Consider the following 25,902-nt stretch of genomic DNA (forward strand, 5'->3'; position numbering starts at 1 on the left):
GGCCTCACTAAGACAGAGTCTTTAAATGGAAACCTGGAGTTTATTGATTGACAGAATTTGAAAGACAGTTCAGAGTAACTACAAGAGATTCAAAATGAAGAGAGAAAGTTCAGAATTGAGAGATCCAGGGAAGGAGAACCCCATATTTTTCATACAAATTCTGCCCAAATATCTGGCTGACCTCAAAACTATGCAAGTGTAGAGAGACTCCAAGCAGCTAGGTGAAAGTCTAAACAACTGAACAGAGATTTGAGCTATTGCCTACGACAGGAAAAGTTTGACCTTAGCCAGGCTGACTGATAAAATATCAGTGCTCTTCATAGTAAAATAATAGATTCTACACCCTAAAAGAGCAAACATACATAACTAAAGTACCATGAAGAGAAGAAAAACAGGATGAGGCATAAAAATTATGGAAGCTGGGAAACTTCTGTTTCCAACCAAGATAAAATAACAGGGACCAATTTAGCCTCTCACCCAAAACAACTAAAAACTGAGGCTAGGTCATAAAAGACATTGCAGTTTCCATTTTGCTCTCTTTTGGGTCACTCACTCTGGGGGAAGCCAACCATCATGGCATAAGGGTCTCAAGCAGCTCTATGGAGAAGTTCATGTAGAGAAATGAACACCAACCTGCCAGCATGTGTGTGAGGCATCTTAAAAGCAGATCTAAGTCAGCCCTTCAGATGACTACAGTTCTGGCCAACAACTTAACTACAACCTCCTGAGGAGCTCAAACCACAACTATGAGGAAAGGTACTCCCAAATTCATGACTTGCAGAAACTTTGAGTTAATATATATTTACTAGTTGCTTTTAAGACACTAAGTTCTTAAGTAATTTCCTCCATAGCAAGAGTTAACTAAAATGCCTAGTAAAACTATCGAACTTCAAAGATATAGAAAATAAATCTCGGGACTTCCTTGGTGGCGTAGTGGTTAAGAATCTGCCTGCCAATGCAGGGGACACGGGTTTGAGCCCTGGTCCAGGAAGATCCCACATGCCGTGGAGCAATTAAGCCCGTGCACCACAACTACTGAGCCTGTGCTCTAGAGCCCGCGACCCACAACTACTGAGCCCACGTGCCACAACTATGGAAGCCCGCACGCCCAGAGCCTGTGCTCTGCAACAAGAGAAGCCACTGCAATGAGAAGCCCGTGCACCCCAATGAAGAGTAGCCCCTGCTCACCACAACTAGAGAGAGCCCACACACAGCAACGAAGACCCAATGCAGCCAAAAATAAATAAATAAACAAATAAATGTTAAAAAAAAAAAAAAAGAAAAGAAAAGAACTCTCAAGGCCTACATATTTGGAAGGGCAAAAGAATCACACTCCCATAAGAATTCTTGAAAACAGCATACAAAGCAAAGAAACAACATTTTCAAAAAACTCAGTAAAAGAAAGTATAGACCAAGGATTTCTATCCAGCCAAGGTGTGCTTCAAATATTAAGGTTATGGAAAAACTGTCTGAAACATACAAGAACTTGAAGAATTCTATATTATATAAGCCCTCCTCAAGGAACCTAAAGCTACTAGAGGATAAGTTTCATCCACTCAAGAGAGGAAGGAATACTTCAGCAATAAGAACGATGGTAATCTGAATAACTAAAAATGTAAATTATATTAGTCTTCCATCCCTACCCCCCACAAGGGTGGAGGCAAAGGTGGAAAATTAATGTATGCAAGTTTTATATTGAGATAAAGTAGAAATAATGCACTTTGAAAAAGGGAGAGAGAAAAAGAAAGTTAAAGTAAGCTCAATGTCAGTGACTGTTGTTCCGGCAATAGGTAGGAATTACAGGATACAATTAAAATTTTGACAAACCAGATAATAAAAAGTACAAAAGCACCCATTAAAACAAAAATATACACCTTTCTAAATTTAAAATAAATTAAAAAATTTAAAAATAAAATACCAAAGAATACCCTTGGGTGGAGAAAGAAACAGCAAATATCACATAATACACATAATTATAAAATAATTTGAGAGAATTGAAATGAAACATGTTATTCATATTGATAAATGTGAATGGGATTAAATCATCTATTAAAAAGATCTTCAATTTGTTTCAGAAAGCAAAACACAACTACAACTCAATGTGGTATAAAAAAGCATATCTAAAACAAAGTAATTCAAAAAGGCTAAAAATAAAGGGATGGGCAAAGGAATTCCCAGGCAAAGGGAAACAAGAAGAAAGCAGTGAGGGATATTCCAAGAAGGGTATAATTTAATGCTCAAAACCAAAAACACAACAAAGATAACTATCAATCAGTCATATTTACTATGAACATTTACACTCTAAATAACAAGCAACCACATTTGTGAAGCAAACACTGTAAGAGATACAAGGAGACAAAGAGAGAAGTGTACTAACAATTAGTAGACTTTAATAAACCATTCTTATTAAAAGACAGATGAAGTACTGGCAGGGGGGAATAAGTAGGAATGAATAAGACTTAATTAACATAATCAAAAAGGTAGACTTTGTGAAAATATCTCAAATATTTTACTTTTATAATAGAGAATACAACTATCTAGTTTGTATTGATCATATATTAGTAAACAAAGAAATTGTCAGTGAATTCCCTAAAGTAGAAATGTTATAAACAACATGCTTAGATTGCAATGCAATAAAACTAAAAATTATTAACAACAACAACAAAAAAGAACTTCTACCCAGGCAAAAGAGGGAAAACATGCAAATTCCATAATTCCTAAAAAAATGTAACAAAAGTCCTAAATAGCAGAATCTATGGTTACATTTAAAATAAGACACCACAGGAAAATTCACAGTACTAAATTCATAGTATTAAAATAAAAACAAACAGTGTTTTATCAATAAAAATATGAATGTCAACAAATTAAACTCCTAGTTCAACAAAAAGAACTAGAAAAAGTATGACAAAGTAAAACAAAAGAAAGCAGTAGGAAGTAGCAATAAAATTCAAAAAATAGGATTTAATGAGGTAGATTTTTTTTAATAGACCTAACTAGTAAAAGAAAATACTTAATTTTTTAAAATTTACAAAATAGACCACTAGTTAATCTGATCAAGAAGAAAACAGAAAGTAGAAATTTACAAAATAATAAATCAAAAAAGAGGCATAGCCAATGAAATAGAAGAAATATTTAAAATTCCTAACAGACTAATTTACAGATCGCTATGAAAATATATTTGAAAATCCAGATGAAATAGATAATTTCATTGGGAAAGAAAGGTTACCAAAATTGACCCCACTAGACATAGAAAGCCTAAAGAGATTAAGTTCTGAAAAAATAAAATAGAGAAGGTGATCAGAGAATTAACCCCATAAAAAGGCACCATCCAAGATTGTTTCATAGGGTAATCATATCAAACCTTTAACCAGTCCCAAAGTACTGAAAATAAGGGAAATATTTATGGATAACAATGCAAAAGTATACTATATTAAATATTAGCAGATAGAATGCAACATCATGTAAAAAAAATAATATAACACGACCCAGTGAAATTTATTCTGGAACATAAAACTGATTCAACAGTAGGAAATCTATTAATATAACATGCTAAGAGATGTAAAGGGGGAGAAACCTATGACTATCTCCATAGATACTGAAAAAGCCTTTAACAAAATTTAATAAAAAATTTTCCTGATAAAAAATATACGAGAAAATTGCAATTAATGGACATTTTCTTAAAATGATTACACACACACACACCATAGTCCTGAAGTCAGTATCTTACTAGGGTAGCAGAGGCATTTCCACTAGGATCACAAACAAAGCAAAAATGTCCACTATCTCTATTACTACTGTCAACTACCACTACCTATTAGAGCTATTAGCTAATTCACTTAGACCAAAGAAATCAGTTAGATGCACAAGAATTGTTAGGGAAAAAGTAAAATAACTCTATTTACAAATGATATGACAATATACCTGGAAAATCCTTGAGAATCAATGATAAAAGTAATTTAAACAACAAAAGTATTCAGAAAATAGCACGATAAAAAAAATATAAAACTCAACAGCCTTTACATATTCAAATAATAACCATGTAGAAGACATAGAAGAGAGCCACTAATTAAAAACAGAATAATGATTAAATAGGAATAAATTTAACAAGAAATGTACACAATTTGTATGAGGAAAACTAAAACTCCTGAAAACCTATACGAGGAAAATATTTTAAAACTCCTGAAAAATCAAAAAGACTAGATCCAATGCAAAGATATTACCTATCCTTGGGTAGGTTCACTCAACATTATAAAGATTTCAGTTCTATTAAATTTCAATCGAATTCTAATACAATATCAAAAAGCACTTTAAGTTTCATATGGGCAAACATGCAAGAATAGCCAAGAAAATACTGAAAAACCATAAGGTAGAATTTACCCTACCAGACATTAAAACACACTATAAAGCCCTTATAATTAAAAGCATGGTACTGGCTCATTAATTGACAGAAAGAATAGCAAATAGAGAATAGAAAGTCCAGAAATAGACTTAATTACATATGGATATTTAATATATGATGATGGCATCTCAAATCACTGGGACAAAGATAAACTTTTTTATAAATGGGAACCATTGAGAAATAAAATTGGATCCAGACTTAACACCATACACAAAATTAAATTCTAAATGCATCAGGAATCCAAATGCAAACTTACAAATACTAGAAGAAAACGAGTGAATTCCTCTTTCATCTCAATATATGAAAAACCTTTCTAACTATGACAATTTAGAAGCAAAAAAAAAAAAAAAAAAGATTGCTAAAAAATAAATGAAAAGAAAAATAAAAATTCTGCATGGTGAAAACAATGCAATAAAGTCAAAAGACAATTGATAAGTTCTGAGAAAAATATATGAAATATACATGTGAAACAAATGGCTAAGAACCCTAATCAGTTTTAAAAAGAAAAGATTCTAAGACTCTTTAAAAATGAGAGGGTAAAAACCAAAACCTAGTAGAAACATAAGGAAAAGATATAACCAGATAATTCACAAAGATATATTTCTTTAAGTAATCCGGAAAATAAGAAAAAATATTCACCATCACGCACATTTAGAGAAATGCACATTAAAACCATACTGAGATACAACTTCTCATCTATCCGACTAGTAAAAATGAAAACCTTTTTGTCAAAGAGAAAAACCAGAGGCTCCAAATGGCATCACTTGTGCTAAAGCCCATGATACCAAGCTTAGACTTAATACATAACCTAAATACAATTTAAACCTTCATCAGACATGTAATCTTTTTTTTTTTGAAATATAGTTGATCTACAATAAGAGCTGTATTTTTTTTTTTTTTTTTTTTTTTTTTTTTGGTTTAAAGACAAGCTTGTAAGGATTGGCTATTCCAAAGTTCTAAGGAATATAGCTAACTCAAATGCTTTTCAAGATCAGGTTATCCAAGATAATCTTTAGGAAGTAAAAGCTAGTTTAAGTTTGTCGCTTTAATTAAAACAGACATGTCTTAATAGTTGTCAGCATTAATTATAATATTTTTACTCTACCTAAGCTAACAAATTTGTCAGCAAGAAAAATAACTTGGTATGATGAAATTTTCATTAGTAACCTAAATATAATTGTTTAGAGCAAGTAAATTAAATAAATAAAAGTAGAATAAAAAGATTTTCTAGGTGAACTTTTGAAATAAGTTTTCCAAATCTTTAGCCTGAAACCCTAAAGTTTTGCTAAGCTTAGGTTAAGTAATGGAAATTTATTGAACATTTAGATCATTCCAAATAAGATAAAATAGGTGAAAGATTAATTACTGAACATAGCTTTACCTACTTTTGGCTTTCTATTGTTGAAAAACTAAAGATAAAATTTGGGATTATTAGTGAGCATGTTTGGTGCTGCCAACTATTGGCACTTGCCATCTACCTCTACAAGGATTAAATCATGAGCTGCTGCAGCTGCTGACCTTCAACACCCCCTGAAAGGAGTTCAGGGTGGAGATCAGGAATGAGGCACTTTGTGCTCTAGGAAAAACTGGCAGAACAGGTCTTCAGATAGATATTTTCAGGAGATTTTATGAGCCCAATTCTTACATTCCTCATATCTAGAAAAGCACTAAAATCATTAACAGTGACACCTGCTCCTCATGACTAGCAGCAACCCTCTGCCAAAATGTGTGCTTGGCTGCTCATACCCCCTTCACTAAAGTCATATAACACTGACCTTCCCCGCTACCTCTTTGGAGCGGCTTCTCAGAGCTACCTGAAATGCTGTCTCCCAGGCTATAGTTCTCATTTTGCCCCAAATAAAACTTAACTCACAACTCTCACATTGTGCTTTTTTTTTTTCAGTCAACAGTGCCATGCTAAGAAAGTTTCTATGAGAAAGTACATGTTTCTAGAAGTTATAAAGAGTACTTATAATTTTGCCAAGCTTCGGAATGCTAGTGTAAGAGTCCACAACTGTTTAGTTCCTAAATTTTAGCCAGAAATTAAGGTTTTCAAAAGATTAAAAATTCTAATATATGTAATTAAAGCTACAAGAAACAACAAAGGAAACATCTCCATATGCAAGGAAAGCAGGATGTGTTTTTGGCTAGAAAAGGCATGAGGGACTTCCCTGGCGGCACAGTGGTTAAGAATCTGCCTGCCAATGCAGGGGACACAAGTTCGAGCCCTGGTCCAGGAAGATCCCACATGCCACGGAGCAACTAAGTCCATGTGCCACAACTACTGAGCCTGTGCTCAAGAGCCCACGAGCCACAACTACTGAAGCCCGCAGGCCTAGAGCCCGTGCTCAGCAACATGAGAAGCCACTGCAATGAGAAGCCTGCACACCGCAACGAAGAGTAGCCCCCTCTCACCGCAACTAGAGAAAGCCCGCGTGCAGCAACGAAGACCCAACGCAGCCAAAAATAATAATAATTTTTAAAAAAACAAAGAAAAGAAAAGGCATGAGGAATGAAGATGCATTTTGTTAAGGGAAATGAGAGTAATTTTGTCTGAACTAGAGCTTCTGGTTATAAAGGGTAAACTAAAGGCATACAAAAATCTTTTCTCTCTTCACTGAAGAGAGAAAGGATTTTACCTTGTGTAATCAAGCTGGCTAAAACTGAATTATTATAAGCATTTTAAAAATTAAGTTTTAATATCAATAGTGTACTTATATAAAACTAGAACTTAATTTTCCTTCATCTGCTAAATAGACAATCGAGTATTGTTTCATATGGACCTGTGATCCTATTTAGTCAAGTGTCCAAACCATTTGATATCTCTGACAAACTTCCCCAAATCAAATTCTGAATGAAGTCTTTTGACCACAAACTAAATGAAATTTTTCAGAGGCCCCTGGAACATTTCAAAAGATGTTAGGCTTATTTGGTATGTTAAATTACATGGGAAGCATTACCAAACAAGAAGTAACATTAAGCCTTCTTTATGTTGTACTTGATTAGGTGTATAAGTGTTCTAGAAATTGTGTGAAATTCATAGAAACTTGATATATCCTGGTGTAATCTTACCTTATAATTCTAGTCATTATCTTAAAATGGTGTATGACATCCTCTGGGACCCCAATCAGAAATGGGTAACCAGTAAACAATCCTTTTACTGCTATTCACTTACTTTCTGAAATTACTCATCAAAATTGAGGCTCACACTAAAAATATTGAACCTGAGTAACAGGGAAATGACCTAGCTGACTTTCATGTAAAGGCAACAGAATCTATATAAAGATTGTGTCAAGTGTTGATGAGATTCATTCTACTTCTCCAAAAATGACCCGCTTACTGCCAGACCTGATGTCCTTATAACAGATGACAGTATGCTCCTGAATCAGAGAAACTAAGATGGGTAAACAATGGCTGTAAATTAAACAAACAGTTGGAGCTGTGGGAAAACCAAGATGGCCTCATGGTTCTTCCTGGCTCCCTGACAAATCTCATTTTTCTGTTTTCCCATTCCTTCACCCACCACAGTATATGTAAGAACAACTATTTTTGTCCCTAAAGGCCTCAGGCTTCCTCCCTCTGGACCCCTGAAAAACTGTATTCAAGCAGAAAAAGAATAAATTACATAGGACTACATGACCTGAGGAGGATACTCTAATGTTTTTGTTTTTCCAGATTTAAGGAGACCTTTTCTTAAGCTATCTATGACTTACAACAATTTGGTAAAGTATACCTTTGTGAACAAAGATGAAACTTTTTCTCCCCACCTGATCCCTTCAGAATTCAGGAACTCTCAGTGAATATTCTTACTCTCTTAACAATTTATTTGCTTGCATAAGTTCAATAACAATCTTTTCTCCTTGTAACAGGATACAATTAGAAACACTGGCTATATTACCAAGGCTTTGACTGGAATGTCATATTTGAGAAAGGCATGCACAGACTCAGATATGACCAGATAGCTTCAAAGAACTGCTTCAAAAAAAAATCGACCTGGTACCTTGCTTACCAGGTTTCAGCAAAGCAGTCTTAAAAAAGGACTTATATGGTCAATCATTATTCTTGCTGTACTTATATAAATAATCAGGCCAAGTTTAATGCAAGCAAATTAGTTTTACTATGATTATCTTTGGTTAAAAAAAAAATAGGGGTAATTAAAGAGAGAAAAATTATCTTTGCACCTTTGTAGATAGAATTAGATTCTAGTCCTGTTAATTGTCTTTGAGGTTTTATTACATACCTGTAAACTGGACTGGATCCTGAATTCTTCTAGTGTCCTTAAATATCTCGCTACAACTCACCAAACTAGTATTTCCAATTTTCTCCCACCCTTCTGATTTGACATCACTAAGAACAAAGGCAGCCTTCGAGCCCTGTCAGAAGGGAGCTTACCAAGTGCTCCTGACCACTGACACTGATGCAGAACTATAGAAAGTACTGAGCCTTGGGTACATGTCTCACAGCTAAGGAGGACCACCTGACATCTGGTCCTACACAACACTGGAGACCCCTGAATCAAAATGATGAGTAAGAAAAGTCGCTGATATCGATGTCTACTGCTTTCGCCCAAGACACCAAATTCAAGTCTTCTTGCTTTAGTTAAACATGAAACCCTTTCTCCTTTTCTTTCTTAATTTCACTCTGGCATTGGCCTGGAAAGATAACACTCTCATCTGTATCTCCCAGGCCATTACTAAGAAGGGATAACCTTCAGTATTTAGGATAACTCTATTTTAGGATGGGAGATTCTCTTTCCACATGCACTAAAAACCTGACTGACTCCTGGCTTGAACAGGTAAATGCAGCAGTCCCTGTGAATAAATCTTTTATCAGTATTCCTTAACAGGAATGGTTTGCATCCCGACAGGTCTTGTCTTTGTCTGTGGTGGTTATCATTCTCCTTGGGCCTATGAATGCCCATATGGCTGGCACACAACTGTACTAGGCATCTTAGGTTATCTAACTGTGCCCCTAACTGTTCTAGAAAAGGCCTAACAGGAGGATTCATGATTCAAGAACTGTTTCCTTTGGCAGGGCCTACTTCCCTGATTAGGAGTTAAAACAAAGAAGAATATGATCAGGAACATTTCCTCAACTCTTAGAGAACATTGCAGATTCCACTGCTAGGGCACTAGTTGCCCAACAAAAATACTTAGACTCTCTGGCCATAGTTGCTCTTGATAATAAGATAGCCCTTGATAATCTTTTAGCTGAGCAGGGAAGTGTCTGTGCTATGACCAATACCATCTGTTGTACCTGGATTGACACTTCTGGTGAAGTTGAAACTTAATTATGTAAGATCACTGAGTAAGCCACTTGGCTTAAAAGGGTGACTCCTTCAACAGTGCCTTTGACTGGTTTGGGTCTTGGGGACTATGGCTCTGAAGCACACTCCAAATACTGGGAGTTATCCTATTTATAGTTATCATAAACATCAGTGCATTGGATCCTCTCAAAAGTTTTAAATGCATGTTCACAGCCACTGACCAGCAGAGAAATGATCTCCCTAAGAGTGGAACATCAGAAAAGAAACGAGGGGCTTCCCTGGTGGTGCAGTGGTTGAGAGTCTGCCTGCTAATGCAGGGGACATGGGTTCGCGCCCTGGTCTGGGAGGATACCACATGCCGCGGAGCAGCTAGGCCCGTGAGCCACAACTACTGAGCCTGCGCGTCTGGAGCCTGTGCTCCGCAACAAGAGAGGCCATGATAGTGAGAGGCCCGCGCACCGCGATGAAGAGTGGCCCCCGCTTGCTGCAACTACAGAAAGCCCTAGCACAGAAACGAAGACCCAACATAGCAATCAATCAATCAATCAATCAATCAATCTTTAAAAAAAAAAGAAAGAAAGAAAAGAAACGAGGAGAACAGCCACCTTAGAAGTTGTGAACCTGTAACAAGGAAGAACAAAATCTGACTCCATGTTGGATCTGTTTCTTTTACTTTAACCTTTGCTTCCCGTTGCTTTTGTGACTATAATCACTAAAAGGATGCTGTTTATAGCTATAAGCATACATAATGGCCTCCCTTGGGGAACCCTGCCCCTCTGCCTCAATGTTAAACCAAAGTGCCTTCGTTCAGCTCACAGGGAAACACCCTGCCCCTGCCCACCCTTGAATGACTGCAAGAAAGAAGAAATTAACACATCCCCTCCCAGAGGCTGGCCAAACCAGAAGATATTTTGCAAGACTTAGAGCCTTTTTACTTTACTTCCTCACCTCCTTCCCCTCTCTGTTCTATAAAAGAAACTAGCATCAGACCCAGATAAGATGGTACTCTAGGACTCTAGTCTGCCATCTTCTCGGATGCCCAGCTTTTCAAACAAAGTTGCTATTCCTTGCCTCAACACCTCGTCTCCTGATTTATTGGTCTGTCGTGCAGCAGAGCAAGCTTGGACTCGGTAACAAACCTGAAGTCATGGCCTGTGAATATCATAGGAGTTCATCAAAGACGTCATGACCTATGGATAGCACAACAAAGATCAACAAAGCTGCAGAGCAGTAGTTGAGAGCGAAGCTAATTCCTTAAATTTTGATCACATCTCTCAGGCTGAGAGTATGATGAAAAGGAGAGAATTATTAAAGAGAAAAGCCACAGGCCCCAAATGGCTAAAGCCCATGATACCAAACCTAGATTTAATACCTAACCTAATTGCAGTTTTGACCTTCACCAGAAATGTAATCTTAATCAACCAGTCTAGAATTTCCTGGTCAGCACCAAGAGGTAATCTGTCCATCCTCCCTCCCCACCCGCAAGATACAATCTGCATGATAAAACCCCCTTGCCTTTCCCTTTTACCCCCAAAAAGCTGCCCTGGTATAAAAATAATCCTTTCTTTTATTTTGCTAATAGCTCTTTTGCCCTATCCTTCTTCCTATAAAAACCTTCCATCTTTTAGTAAAACCCCTTCTAGTTCCTAGATTGGATGCTGCAATTCATGAATCGCCTAATAAAGCTAGTTGGATCTTCAAATTTACTCAGCTGAATTTTGTTTTTTAACAACCTCTAACAATGGATTCTACTGGTGAGCTGAGGGGTAATAGACTAGTGAGAGTGCAACTTGGCTAGACCCTTCTGCAGAGCAATTTGGAATCTAATAAATCTATATATATGCACTTACCTTCTGAAATCTCATGTCTAGGAATTTACTCTGAAGAAACATCACCAACAATATGAAAATACATATGCACAAGGTAATTCATTACAGATTGTTGGTAATGGCAAGCTATTTGAGACGATCTGAATGTTGGATGGGTTTTCTGGCTTTTACGTACCGGGCACTGAAAGGGTGGCCAGTCTCCAAATACATCAGTTTCTATTCAGAAAATTAACGTTAATACAATACTGTATCTAATCTACATACCTTACGCAAAATTTACCAATTGTTCAAAGTATGTCCTTTTTCTAATCCAATTTAGAGTAAGGTGGTACATTTAGTTGTCATGTCTCTTTAGCCTGCTTTAATTGGAATCAGCTCCTCAGTCTTTGTTTCCACGACCTTGATATTTTTGAAAAGTACTGGCCAATTATTTTGTAGAATGTCTCTCAATTTAGGTTTGTCTGATGTTTCTCCACAGTTAAATTCACATTAGACATTTTTGATAAAAATATTCCAAGAGTAATGTTGTGTCTTTCTCAGTATGTCACATGAGGAAGCAGATAATGTTGATTTCTCATATTACTATGTTTCATTAATTTTGATCAGTGAAGGTTCTGGGCTTTCAGAAGAATCACAGTCATGGCAATAATGGCCTTAGAATCACACAGAAGAGATTCCAAAATGTGTTTACAAATTTTTTCCAATTAACTTTTTTAAAATGTGTACTGACTTCAGATGACTCCCTGGAAGGGTTAAGTATAATATATGGTATGCTGTTACCACAGAGATACTCCCACATCTGAATTTTTTCACCTCTGGTCTTTTATTACATATTTCTAAGCAAGTATGAATATATCCAAAGATTCTGTGAAAATCACAGGCTCCAGAGGAGATCAACACCTTTATAAGTAGGTTTTAAAGCATACTCTATGTAGGTTTCAGCCAGAGGCACACCCAAAAGTGACAAAATCACCCACCAGTGGATCTTCCAATCTGGGGTCACAGGGGATGACCCTGCCCCCACAGCTCCACATTCTCTGCTTGGGTTGCATATGCTTAAGACTCCAAGCAATTTCATCCTTCAAAATCTAGGTAGAGGTAGCTATACAGCTATAGCTATGCTGGCTGTAGTGCATGCTGTACCAGGGCCCACTAGCAGGAATCACACCTGCATTGCTGCCGAAATACACGGAGTAGAGCCCATGATGTGAGGTGGCACTGCACAGTGAGGCCCTTTCTTTGACTATGCCCCATCCCTTCCCACATGTTTCAAGTTTCAGAGCGTGTGTCAAACCAAAGAGGAAAGAAGCACTGAACTGGAAATGAGATTAATGCTCTCATTTAGAACAAAATTTTAAAACCTGAAAATAAAACTGTTAATACTTGAAACTGCCTAAACAGCTATAGAATCTGGCTGAGATTCCATACAACAGTGAGTTCAAAGAATAATGGTTGAGAAAATAATTAAGCTATTCCTTGATAATATGCTGAGTCCAGCCCATTCAATGAATTGGCTACACACACACACACACACATATCAAGAAGTCCTCTTCTCATAAACTGTTTTTGAGGGACTAGTGTTCCAAAGAATATTCAAGAAGAGTATATTTTAAAGTTTTCTTGCCTGAAGAAAATCTAAGATGAGCCCTGGATATATACTGAGAACTAAAATCCATCAATGCAGAAACATTAGTAACTTAACTTTACTCAAACTTTCTAGGAGAGAGTTATGATACATTTAGAAGTGTCTTTAAAGTCATAGAATATATTTTAAATATACAAAAAAAGAAAAAAGTAATCCTCAAAGGGGAAAAGGAGCCACATTTTCTTCCACTTATACCAAATATGGCATGATATTATCTAAGGGAAAAATATTTTAATATATTATCTATTATTTACAAATTGACCTGTTTTCATTTAATAACATACGTAGACAAGGGGATTTTTCTTACCTTTTAAAAGGCACAGCATTTTTCAGAACACTTTCCACCTCAGCAACATCTGCTCTGGCAAGATCGGCCACAGTAAGAAAGCCAGAAGCATAGAGGAATCTGGCTCTCTGTGCATTAAGTAAGGATACCCGGACCAGGTCACACAGCTCCCTCTGGATGCCAAATGTAAGACGCTTCTGAAATTGGGACAGTAGTAGTTCCATGTTGTGCCAGCCCAGGCGGTTGGAAAACACTGTAATCATCCCTAGAATATTCATATAATATTTATTGAATTAAAAATTCTTTCTAGACCAATTCTCCGTTTCTTGAGATGTATTTTTGTTTCACTGTTGTTTTTTCTGCAGAATTATAAAGTTTAACAGGCCCAAGGTATAAAATAATAGGAGAGCAGACATCTTTAAGGGCCTAGCTAATTGGCTAGACACATTAAATATCATCTCATTTTTTCTTAATCATGAACTTGCATTTGAAAAAATTGAGGCAGAGCACATAAACACAAAACAAACAAAAAGCCCTCACTAGTTCCCCTCTCTCTCTCTCTCTCTCTCTCAATTTTTTTCCTTACTTTCTTTAAGGAAGAAAGAACTCTTAAAACAGGTAAAGAACTCTTTTCACCTAGAGGAAAACAAGAGAGCTAATTTAAATTGTCAAGTGCTGAGAGGATTATTTACAAAGAGTGAAAGTCCCATTGATAATTTCTTAAAAAAAAAAAAGGTTGCCCAGCTTGATAGCTATACCCTCTTGAAATAAAGAGGCCAGAGTAGCCAAGTGTCAAGTCATTAAGAAAATCACTTCCCTACAAGAACATTAACCCTAGAGGTAATCTGAGATTTTTGATGCCAGTGAGTTGAAGGGTAAGTCTCTCCCTTCTTACTACCCTCTCCTGGCATCTTTCCCTCAGTAATCTCTCATGCACACAATTTCACAATGAAACTTCTTACACATGTAAACACACTCTCCAGCAGCCCAGGATTTCCCTCCTAAGGGCTTAAGGATTTCTTGGTAAAATCAGACCTAGAGCTTCCCTTGTTTGCCTAGCTTAGAAGATAAGAGTTTAATTTTATTAAGAAAGACCAGTATTTCCTTAGAGAAGAGATATTTAGAACAGTGAGAAAGAAGTCCAGAAATCCCTCTCCACTTGCCATCTTCCACAATAATAAGTATTAATCAATAACTTGATGAGAAAATGAAGATCAGTGAGAACTGTATCTGTTTCTTCTTACAATACGCACCCCCCCCCAAAAAAAGACAGAAAAACAGAAAGAAGAGCAATGGTCAGCAGGTTGCTAGGGAATGGAAGGGGACCAAGATCCAGACACTCAGCCAGCTGCTATTCTTCTGTAGCAGGGTAACTGAGCCCACAGGAGTCATAGTTTTGGGTGTTCTGATGATGACAGGAACTATACAAAATTATGGCTTAACATGATCCCCTCACTTTTAGAGAAACCTACAGTAAAATGGAATTTGAAAAAAAGTAATCTTAACTTGGCCTCAAACCACAGAGTCTTAAATAAATGTGGGAACACTTGTTTAACTTACCTGCATAAACAGCAGCTGACTGTTGTAACGATTGAATCTGTCCACGACTGCATCCATATTTCTGATTAATTTCCTTTAAGGGAACTTCACTGATTAAATCTAATAGCACAAGACTGGTAAAAAACCTGGAAAGTAAATTACCAAAAGTATGGTAAGAGGTCACTTATGTCTACTATGAAAGTACGATGTATGTTGAGAAACAAGAAAGAACCAAAAAAGGTAAGAGGGTGAGAAGGTGAGAAGATTCCTAATAGGATATAGGATTAGTGGACAAAGAGCTCAATGTTTGTAAATTCTAACATACGTTAGTACTATAGCAAAAAACTAATATCTGTATAACAAAACAATTTTGTCCATATTTCAATAATGCTAACTAATTTTAAGAAATGAGACTTGGTTCAAGAAATACGACGGCACAAAAATTTTAAAGAACACTTGATACATAATTATATCACCTAATCATATTTCAATCAAAATTTGGTTATAAAAAGGTTTTGATGTGAAAGGCAATTGTGCCACAAATAATCCAAGTATATAATCCTTACAAAATTTACACTTGACTATGATGTAAATAATATGAGACTAATGCTTTAAGAAAAATAATTTTATTATATTTCAAAGAGGCTAAAGCCTGTACAATTTCCCCACCTGAATCTTTTAATTGGCTCTTCCCTACTGGTAACAAATCACTTCAAAGGATGATACAAACCATATCCTCAAATGGAGCCACACTAAGTTGGCAGTTCTGATCATATATTCTTTAAGGGAAGAAAGTAATTAAATGTTCTACTTTAAAAAGTCTTGATATATAGTGGTTTCTTATAAGCTACAAAGAAGAAAAATATCAATAAATTCAGTAAATACAAGAAGTTGAAAATTTTTACTATATTCAGCCAAAACTTTGATTTTAATGACAATGAAAGTGATTACAATAAACTGGACATCTACTGTATATCCAATACTGTGTTAAAAACTGGATAGTCCAGGCTCCTTGATATTTACCTTTTATGGATGGCCATTTGTCGGTGTTGTTTCTCAGTTCTGGCTACTACTTTTCCTTTCACACAGCGAGCCAAGAACCCTTCTTCAACTCCCACTAGCTCTGCCACCCGTTTCATAGAAGCTGGTAACTTCTCCCATAAACACAAAAATCGATACCAATCAATAGTAGTCCAATCCTCAAACACAGGTGTAACCTAAAGGGAAGAAGCATCATTCATTACCTAAAACTATTGCATTACAAAAGGGACAAAATTGTAAATGTAAACTTCATATTAAAAACAAAGGCTTCAGTATTTGGAAAAATTTCTAAATGTGATAATGCCTCACTTATATGGAAACTTCATTTAATCACAAACAACTCACTGACAAGAGAAGAGACCACTAAGCATACAAGCTGGATTTTACAGAATCCAAGAACTTTAATCATAGACATTTTTAATCTCAGTATTCTGATGTTAAATACAATCTTAAGTATTTTGTATGATTTCTGAGAAAATACAGGGAGGGGGAAGAGGAATCAATATTCACAATTGCTATAATATATTATCTGAAGTGTCCAGGATTCAACAACAGAAAAAAAACAATGAGACATGCAAAGAAACAGAAACATGTGTCCCAAACACAGGGGAAAAAGCAGGCAAAAGAAACACCTTTGAGGGGTTCCAGATGTCAGAAATATCTGCAAAGACTTCAAAACAGACATTATAAGTATGGTCAAAGAACAACAACAACAAAAAAAACCATGCTTAATAATGTAAAGGAAAGTATGATGACAATGTCTCATCAAGTAGGGAATATGAGTAAAGAGAAATGATAAAAAAAAAGAGCCAAATGGCAATTCTAGAGTTAAAAAATACAACTGAAATGAACTATTAACTATAGAGCTCAACAGTAGATGCAAGCTGGCAGAATAAAGAATCAGCAAACATGAAGATAGATCAATCAAGATTATGCAATCTGAGAGGTGAGAAAAAAGGAAAAAAAAATGAACAGAGCCTCAGAGAAATGTGGGAAGCATTAAAGTGTACCAACATATGCATAATGAGAGTACCAGAAGAAGACAGAAAGGAACAGAAAGAACATTTGAAGAAATTATGGCTAAAACCTTCCCAAATTTAATGGAAAACTTTACATATGCAAGAGACTAAAAGTGAACTCCAACTAGGAAAGCTCAAAAAGATCCACACCCTGATGCATCAGAGTCAAAATGTAAAATACCAAGAGAAAATCATGAAAGCAGCAAAAGAAACACAATTCATCATATACAAGGGAAACCAAAAAAAATTAACAGCTGACTTCTCATCAAAAACAATGGAGGACAGAATGCTGTGAAACAACGTGTTCAAACTGCTGAAAGAAAAAAAAGTCAACCAAGGATCTTATATAAAGGAAAACTAACTTTATAAAATAAAGGCATAACAAAGACATTCCCAGATAAACAGAAAATTTGTTGCTAGCAGAATTGCCTTACAAGAACTACTAAAGAAAAGCTCTTCTGGTTGAAAGAGAGTGACCCAAAACAGTATATTAATTCCACACAGAAAAACAGAGTGCCAACAAAGGTAATTGCGTGGGTACTTATAAAGATAGTATTATTGCGTATTTCCCCTCCTTTCTTTTCTTGACTGACTTTAAAAAGCAACAGTACAAAACAGTATGTATAAAACATATAAAAGTACAAAATGTTTGACAATAACAGCCCAAAGGAGACAGGTGGGAGCAAAGCTATATTGAAGTAGGAAATAACAAGAGATAGCAACTAAATCCATAGAAACAAATAAAGGGAAGCACAAATCTTAAATAAAAATGTAAATACAACAAATTTTATAAGTATACATTTGCTCTCCTTTCTACTCTCAGCATCTTTAAAGACATAAAATTGTATAAAATAACAATTATAACAATGTAGTGTTGCGTTTGTAACACATGTAGATTAGATGTAACATGTATAACACTAATAGCACCAAAAAGAAAAAAAAATGGAATAAGAATACAGCTATACAAGAATAATGTTTCTATATCTCAATGGGCTCAATGGGATTAAGTAAGTATAAATTTTAAGCTGTATATGCTAACACCCTGAGCAATTACTGGGAAAATAACTTCAAAAAATATAGAGAAAAATTAAAGAAATTTAAAAGTTATACTAGAAAGTTTTGCTTAATTCAAAAGAAATCAGTAAAAGTACAAGAGAACAAAAGAAGACGTGAGATATATAGAAAATAGACAAAATGTGGAAGATGTAAATCCAACTACATCAATAGTAACACGAAATGCAAATGGGCTAAATAATCTATCAAAGACAAGAGATTGACAGATTGGATAAAAAAAAAAACCAGAATCCAACTATATGCTGTCTATAAGAGACACATTACAGATTCAAAAACACAAACAGGTCAAAAGTAAAAGGAAGGGAAAATATGTAAACCACAACTATAACAAAGCCAGAGTAACTAGACTAATATCAGATAAAATAGACTTTTAAAAAAAAGTTCACAGAAGAGGAATATTTTATAATGACAACAGGACCCATCCATCAAAGAAACATAACAACTGTAAATATATACAGGGTTCCGAAACACATGAACAAAACTTGACAGAAATGAAGAAACAGACAATTCAAAAATAAGAGTTGAAGATTTAAATACCCTCACTTTCAACAGTGGAAAGAAGACCTAAGAAGATCAACAGGAAATAGAAGGTGAAAACTATACAGTCAATCAACTAGACCTAACAGACATCTGTAGAACTTCAACCAGCAACAGCAGAATGCACATTCTTCTTGAAGCCACATAGAACATTCTCCAGGACAGACCACCTACTAGGCAATAAAACAAGCCTCAATAAATGTAAAAGGATTGAAATCATGTGAAATATGTTTTCTGACAATGGAATGAAATTAAAAATAAATTTTAAAAAATATTGGAAATTCACAATGTGGAAATTAAACAAGATGCTACTAAATAACAATGGGTCAGAGAAGAAATCACAATTGAAATTACAAACTACCTTGAAACGGATGAAGATAAAAAATGAAAACATAAAATACCAAAACTTATGGGATATAGTGAAAATAGTGCTTTGAAAGAAATTTATAGTTATAAATGCCTATACTAAAAAAGAATAAAGATCTAAAATCAATATCCTAATCTTCCACCTTAAGACACTGCAAATTGAAGGGCAAAGGAAACTCAAAGCAAGAAGGAAAAAAAACCCAACAACTATAAAGAGCAGAAATTAATGAAATAGAGAGTAAAAAATAATAGAGAAAATCAACCTAACCAAAATAGGTTCTGTTAAAAGGTAAACTGAAACACATTAAAATTTTCAAGAGTTTATTTGAGCATGCACCAATTAGAATTGGGCAGCGCCAAACCAAAGGCAGTTAGGAGCCCTCTAATGACAGGAGCTAGGGGCAAAGTTTTTATAAAGAAGATGCTGAAGAAAAGCAAAGCAATTACAGGACTGGTTATAGCTTCAGCAGTTGCCTTATTTGGGAAAACCTAGTTAGCTTTTTGTGATTGGTTGTTCTCAAGTTTCACTTTCTTGGATTCAAGTGCATTGACTAAGGCTTAAGTTTTGGTTTGCTTACATAAGCTGCTAAGACATTAAAACTGCCTCAGTCTAACAGCTTCCTTGTTTAATTATTGTTAACAGTTCTTTGAAACAATACTGAAACCTTTAGCTAGACTGATCAAGAAAAAGAGAGAGAATACTCAAATTACTAAAATCAGGAATGGAAGAGGGGACACTACTGCTGCCTTATAGAAATAAAAAGAATCATAAAAAAATACTATGAACAATTGAATACCAACAAATTAGATAACCTAGATGAAATGGACAAATTCCTGGAAACATACCAACTACCAAAACTGATTCAGGAAAAAATAGAAAATCTAAATAGACCTACAACAAGAATAGAGACTGAATTAGTAATCAAAAAATGTACTCCAAAGAAACGTCTAAGCCCAAATGGCTTGACTGGTGAAATCTATTACCAAATGTTTAAATAATTAACAGCTATCCTTCACAATTTCTTCCAAAAAGAGAGAGGAACACTTCCTAATTCATTCTACTACCTCAAAACCACACAAAATCATCATGAGAATAAAGAACTACAGACCAATGTGTCTTACGAATGTAGATGCAACAATCCTCAACAAAATACCAGCAAACCAAATCTAGCAACATATAAATAGTACTATACAACATGACCAAGTGAGATTTACCCAGAAAATTCAAGATTAATATATCTGAAAATCAAATAATGTAATATCAATAGAATAATGGACAAAAATCCCATGATGATCTCAATAGATGCAGAAAAAGCACGTCACAAAATCTAACACCTTTTTGTGATTAAAAAAATTCAACAATCTAGGAATAGAAGGTAAATTCCTCAACCTGATAAAGGCTATGTGCAAAAAGTCCACAGCTAACATCATACTTGATGGTGAAAGGCTGAACACTTTCCCTCTAAGATCAGGAACAAGACAAAGATGTCTGCTCTCACTATCTCTATTCGTATTTAACTGGAGATTCTAGACAGGTCAAGAAAAAGAAATAAAATTCATCCACAGTGGAAAGGAAGAAGCAAAACTACCTCTATTTGCAGATGATATGAACTTGTATATAGAAAATCCTAAGGAATCCACCAAAATACTATTAAAATTAATGAACAAGTTTAATAGGCTGCAGCATACAAGATCAAAATATTAAAAAATTGTTCATACATTTCAACAATCTGAAAAGAAAATTAATAAAGGAATTCCATTTACAATAGCATTAAAAACAATAAAATGTTTAAGAATAAGTAACAAAAGACATATAAAACTTGTACTGTGAAAACTATAAAAATTGTTGAAAGAAATTAAAGACCTACACAAATGTGAAGACAGCCATGTACACTAACTGGAAGACTTAACGTTGTTAATTGTCATCAAAATTAAAAATCTTTGTGCTTCAAAAGACATAATCGAAAACTTGAAAAGACAACCCACAGAATGCAAGAAAATATTTCCATATCATATATCTCATAAGAGACTTGTATCCAGAATATATAAAGAACTCTTACAACTCAATAATAAAATGATAAATAACCCAGTTTAAAAATGGGCAAAGGACCTGAGTAGATATTTTTCTAAGGAAGATATTCATGTGGTCAAGAAACAGATGGAAAGGTGTTCAACATCACTACCCATTAGGGAAATACAAATTCAAGCTATAATGAGATAGCACTTCAAGCCCATAAGGATATACTTAAAAAGGCAGATAAAAACAAGTATTGGAGAGATGTGGAGAAATGTGAACCCTTGTACACTGCTTGTGGTAATGTAAAATTATGCAGCTGCTTTTTAGGACTTTGGAAGCTCCTCAAAATGTTAAAATTAGTTACCATATGATCCAGCAGTTCTACTCCTAGAGATATACCTAAGAGAATTCAAAACATATGTCCACGAAAACTTGAATATGAATGTTAACAGCAGCATTACTCATAATAGTCAAAAAGTAAAAACATATCAAATGTCCATCATTTTGATGAATGGATAAAGATGTAGTACATCTCTACAATGAAATATTATTCTGCAATATAAAGGACTTAAGAACTGATACATGATAAAACATGGATGAACCTTGAAAACATTATGCTAAGTGAAATAAACCAGCCATGAAAGACCACATATTATATAATTCCATTTATATGAATAAGAATAGAATAGAAAGTCTATAGAAAAACAGAAAGCACACTGGTGGTTGCTCAGGGGTAGGGGAGGATGAGGAGGTTGAAGGAAAATGGGGAGTGACTGCTAATGAGTACAGGGTTTCATTCTGGGGTGATGAAAATGTTCTGAAATTAGATGTTGATGACTGCACAACTCTGTGAACATACTAAAAATCATTGACTTGTACACTTTAAATTATATACTATGTGAATTGTATTGCAACAAAGCTATTTAAAAAAAAACTCAAATTCCCTATGAGAAAATTTTCAGAACACTCTTGAAAGCCCCAAAATAGACTCAAAGAAATAGAGAAACATCTCTTTTCATGAATAAGACCAATCAAATTAAAAAGGATGTCAGTCAGTTCTCCTCCATGTTAATGTATAAATTTAACAATACCAATGAAAATACCAAGTTAATTCTAAGCGATATATGAAAAGGTAGGTAAGCAAGAATACCTATGAACACTAAAAAAGGAGAGCAATGAAACTAACCCTACTAGATAATACAATAAAAGCTTTTAATTAAAACAGAGGTAGTAGTGTACATATTGGTAAAATTGGTCTGTTGTCAGGTCAACAAATGAAATAGAAATATATCCAACAACAAATGGAAATTAGAAATGCATCTAAACACAAATGCAAATTAGTACATAAAAATTGGAAAAAAAAGTTAAATGAAAGCTGAAGAAAATTTTTCAGTCACTGTGTGTAAACAAATCTTTTTAATAAATAAAGATGTGACTACAGATAGCCATTATGAAAAAAGATAAAATTGAAGAACCATATATTAGAATAAACTCTAAATGGAACGGAGCACAAAAGAGAGGGACTACAATCATATAATTACTTGAAGAAAATGTGAGAGAATTTATAATCTCAGAGCAAGAAAAGCATTTCTCACTGATTCTAAAGTTCAAAATTCAACTACATTTTTTTAAAATGCTATACAAAACACACAATAAACAAAGTCAAAAGCCAAGTGAAAAACTAAGAGAAAAATATTTATACCACAAAGAACTACTCTCCCTAATATATATAAAAGAATTGTTAAGGGCTTTCCTGGTGGCACAGTGGTTGAGAATCTGCCTGCCAATGCAGGGGACACGGGTTCGAGCCCTGGTCTGGGAAGATCCCACATGCCGCGGAGCAACTGGGTCCGTGAGCCACAACTACTGAGCCTGTGCGTCTGGAGCCTGTGCTCTGCAACAAGAGAGGCTGCGATAGTGAGAGGCCCATACACCGCAATGAAGAGTGGCCCCCGCTCTCCACAACTAGAGAAAGCCCTCGCACAGAAACGAAGACCCAACACAGCTAAAAATAAAAAAAAATAAAAAAAAAAGAATTGTTAAAACTTAAGAAAAAAACAAAAATACAATAGAAAAATGTGCAAAAGACATGGACAACTCATAGAAAATAAAATACTACCTTAAACATATAGAAAAAATGTTCAAATTTATTCATAATAAAAAGTGTAAATCAAAAGTACACTCAAAAATATAAAAGCTTGACAATATAACTTTATTTATGAGGTTGTGGGGAAATAACCACTCTCATATAGCACTGGTAAAACTGGAAAATGATACAAATGCTACAGAGGGCAATTTTGCAAAACCAAAATCACATATGTCTTTACACTTGACCCAGCAATCATACTTCTAGGATTCTTTCCTAAAGATACACCTCCATCAAAACTAAACTAAACAATAATATATGCCAAAGTTACTCACTGCAGCATCATTTGCCATACCAAAATATTGGGAACAACTCAAATATCCATCAGAGAACTGACTGAATAAACAATGGTATATCCACATACACAATGGGGTTATACAGATATAAAAAGAATAAAAATCTCCATGAACTGACAAAGAGTGATTTCCAAGATATATTAGATATATTGTTAAAGGGGAAAAAGAGGTACAAAGTAATGTATATAGAATACTATCCTCTGAATAAGAAAGGTAAAGTGAGACTGTACCTAAGCACTTGCTAATATTTATTAGCACTTGCTAATATTTATACAATGAAAAAGAAAAGACATACACCAGAAACTAATGAAAACAGTTATCTATGAAGGTGACAGGAAACGGCATGCAGGGCATTGACATATAGCTGCCAGACTTCACTGGGTATTCCTTTTTATATAGTTCTGACTTTTGAATCACATAAATGTTTTAAATATTCAAAAAACAAAATAGTACATGCACACTTAAATGTTTTATTTAAAATATAAATGTACATTAACTTGCCAGTTTTTTGAGATAGGGTTAAGGTCTTTTGAGTATGAGTCTATTGATTAGAATTTACCATGTCTTTCTTATGTAAACCATACCCACAATACATTGTCTCATAAATCCAGTTTCTCTTTTGGTCAAGTGAAGTTAGACATTAAAGAAAGTTGCAAAATAATCTGTGAACAGTATCCTTCTAGTTGTTTTCCAATATAGATTATAACTTTTTTTCAGAGCTTTACAGAAGTCTCACTCACATATTTTATCAGCAATTATTTTAGTAACTTGCATTAAATCTAATTTTCATAGAAGTATACTGGCAGTCTGACTCTAGGGCCCATAATCATAACCACTATACAATAAATGAGACTTATTTTTAAGGCCATACCAGATAACTGGTAAGACCAGCTTTGAGATTCTCCTTAGACACATTCTCAGGCACAGAACTTTGAACACATTATCACCCACGTAGTACACATGTTCACTGGGGGGGTGGAGGGGGAGGCCCTGTACAGAAATTTCTCCTCTGCTCTCCTCTATATAGTGTTTTTATTGAAATACATTTCTTGATAAGCCTTCCTAATTCTTATGATAATTTCAAATTTACCCCCCACTCTCTTGCCTATCAAAACACATGCATTTGCTCTTTCCCCCTTCCCAACTTTATTGAGGTATAATTGACAAATGAAATTGTATATATTTAAGGTGTACAATATAATGATTTGACATATGTATTCACTGTGAAATGATTACCACAATCAAGTTAATTAGCACATCTATCACCTCACATAGTTACCATTGTGTGCGTGTGTGTGGTGAGATTCTCTCTGTAAGTAAATTCCAAGTATACAATACAGTATTATTAGCTATAATCACTATGCTGTACATTAAATTCCCAGAACTTATTCATCTTACACAGGCATACCTTGGGGATACTGTGGGTTCAGTTCCAAAACATTACAATAAAGCGATTATCACAATAAAGTGAGCCACACAAGTTTTTTGGTTTCCCAGTGCATATAAAAGTTATGTTTTGGTTTAACAGTGCATATAAAAGTAGTCTCCTAAGTATGCAATAGCATTATGTCTAAAAAAAAACCATGCACACACCTTAATCTAAAAATAATGCTGTTAGGGAATTCCCTGGCGGTCCAGTGGTTGGGACTCCACGCTCTCACTGCTGAGGGCTGGGGTTCGGTCCCTGCTGGGGGAACTACGATCCTACAAGCCGCAAGGTAAGATCCCTCAAGCCACAAGGCACAGCCAAAAATAAATAATAAAAATAAAAATTTTTAGTTAAAAAAAATAAACATAATGCTGTTAGAAAAATGGCACCAAAAGACTTGTTCAACGTGGGGTTCCTATAAAACTTCAATTTCTAAAAAACAGATGCAGTATCTACAAAGCGCAATGAAGCAGAGCAAAGCGCAATAAAATGAGGAGGTATGCCTCTAACTGAAAGTTTGTACCCTTTGACCAACACCTCCCCATGTCCCCCATACCCCAGCCCCTGGCAACCACCATTCTCCTTTGTTTCTGAGTTCAACATTTCCGATTCCACATTAGCGAGACCATACAAAATTTGTCTTTCTCTGTCTGGCTTATTACACTTAGCACAACACCCTCCAGGTTAATCCATGTTGTCACAAATGGCAAGGTTTCCTTCTTTTTTATGGCTGAATGATGTTCCATTGTATACATAGTTATAAAATCCTATTTTAAGCTAATAACAACTTAACTTCAATGCTGTACAAAAACTCTATGCTTTTATTTCTCCACCCCCTCATATTTTATGCCATTAATATTACAATTTACATTTTATCTTATGTATCTATTAACAAATTATTGTAATTATAGTTATTTTCAATGTTTGTCTTTAACTTTTGCATAAAAGTGATTTGCATACCACCATTACATTCAGAATTCTGAATCTGATTATAAATTTACCTTTACCAGTGA

General features: G+C 34.9%; 1 protein-coding gene across 8 annotated transcripts in view; it reads right to left on the bottom strand.

The window, feature by feature from the left end:
- POLQ (DNA polymerase theta) overlaps positions 1–25,902 on the bottom strand; it is a 112,481-nt gene that overhangs the window by 51,350 nt on the left and 35,229 nt on the right. For 7 of the 8 annotated variants that reach the window (XR_014245416.1, XR_014245417.1, XM_082394830.1 and 4 more), the window contains 3 exons: positions 15,988–16,181; positions 14,986–15,110; positions 13,447–13,690 (listed from right to left, as the gene is read on the bottom strand). Coding sequence is in view for 6 of the 8 variants with exons in the window: in XM_082394830.1 (XP_082250956.1) it covers positions 13,447–13,690; positions 14,986–15,110; positions 15,988–16,181 (563 nt within the window). In the remaining 2 variants the exon portion in view is untranslated. The remainder of the gene's footprint in view (positions 1–13,446; positions 13,691–14,985; positions 15,111–15,987; positions 16,182–25,902) is intronic. The other variant, XM_082394831.1, reaches the window with a different exon arrangement.

This window comes from Balaenoptera borealis (genome assembly GCF_965194805.1).
Source record: "Balaenoptera borealis genome assembly, chromosome: 5".
Taxonomy (NCBI): Eukaryota; Metazoa; Chordata; class Mammalia; order Artiodactyla; family Balaenopteridae; genus Balaenoptera; species Balaenoptera borealis.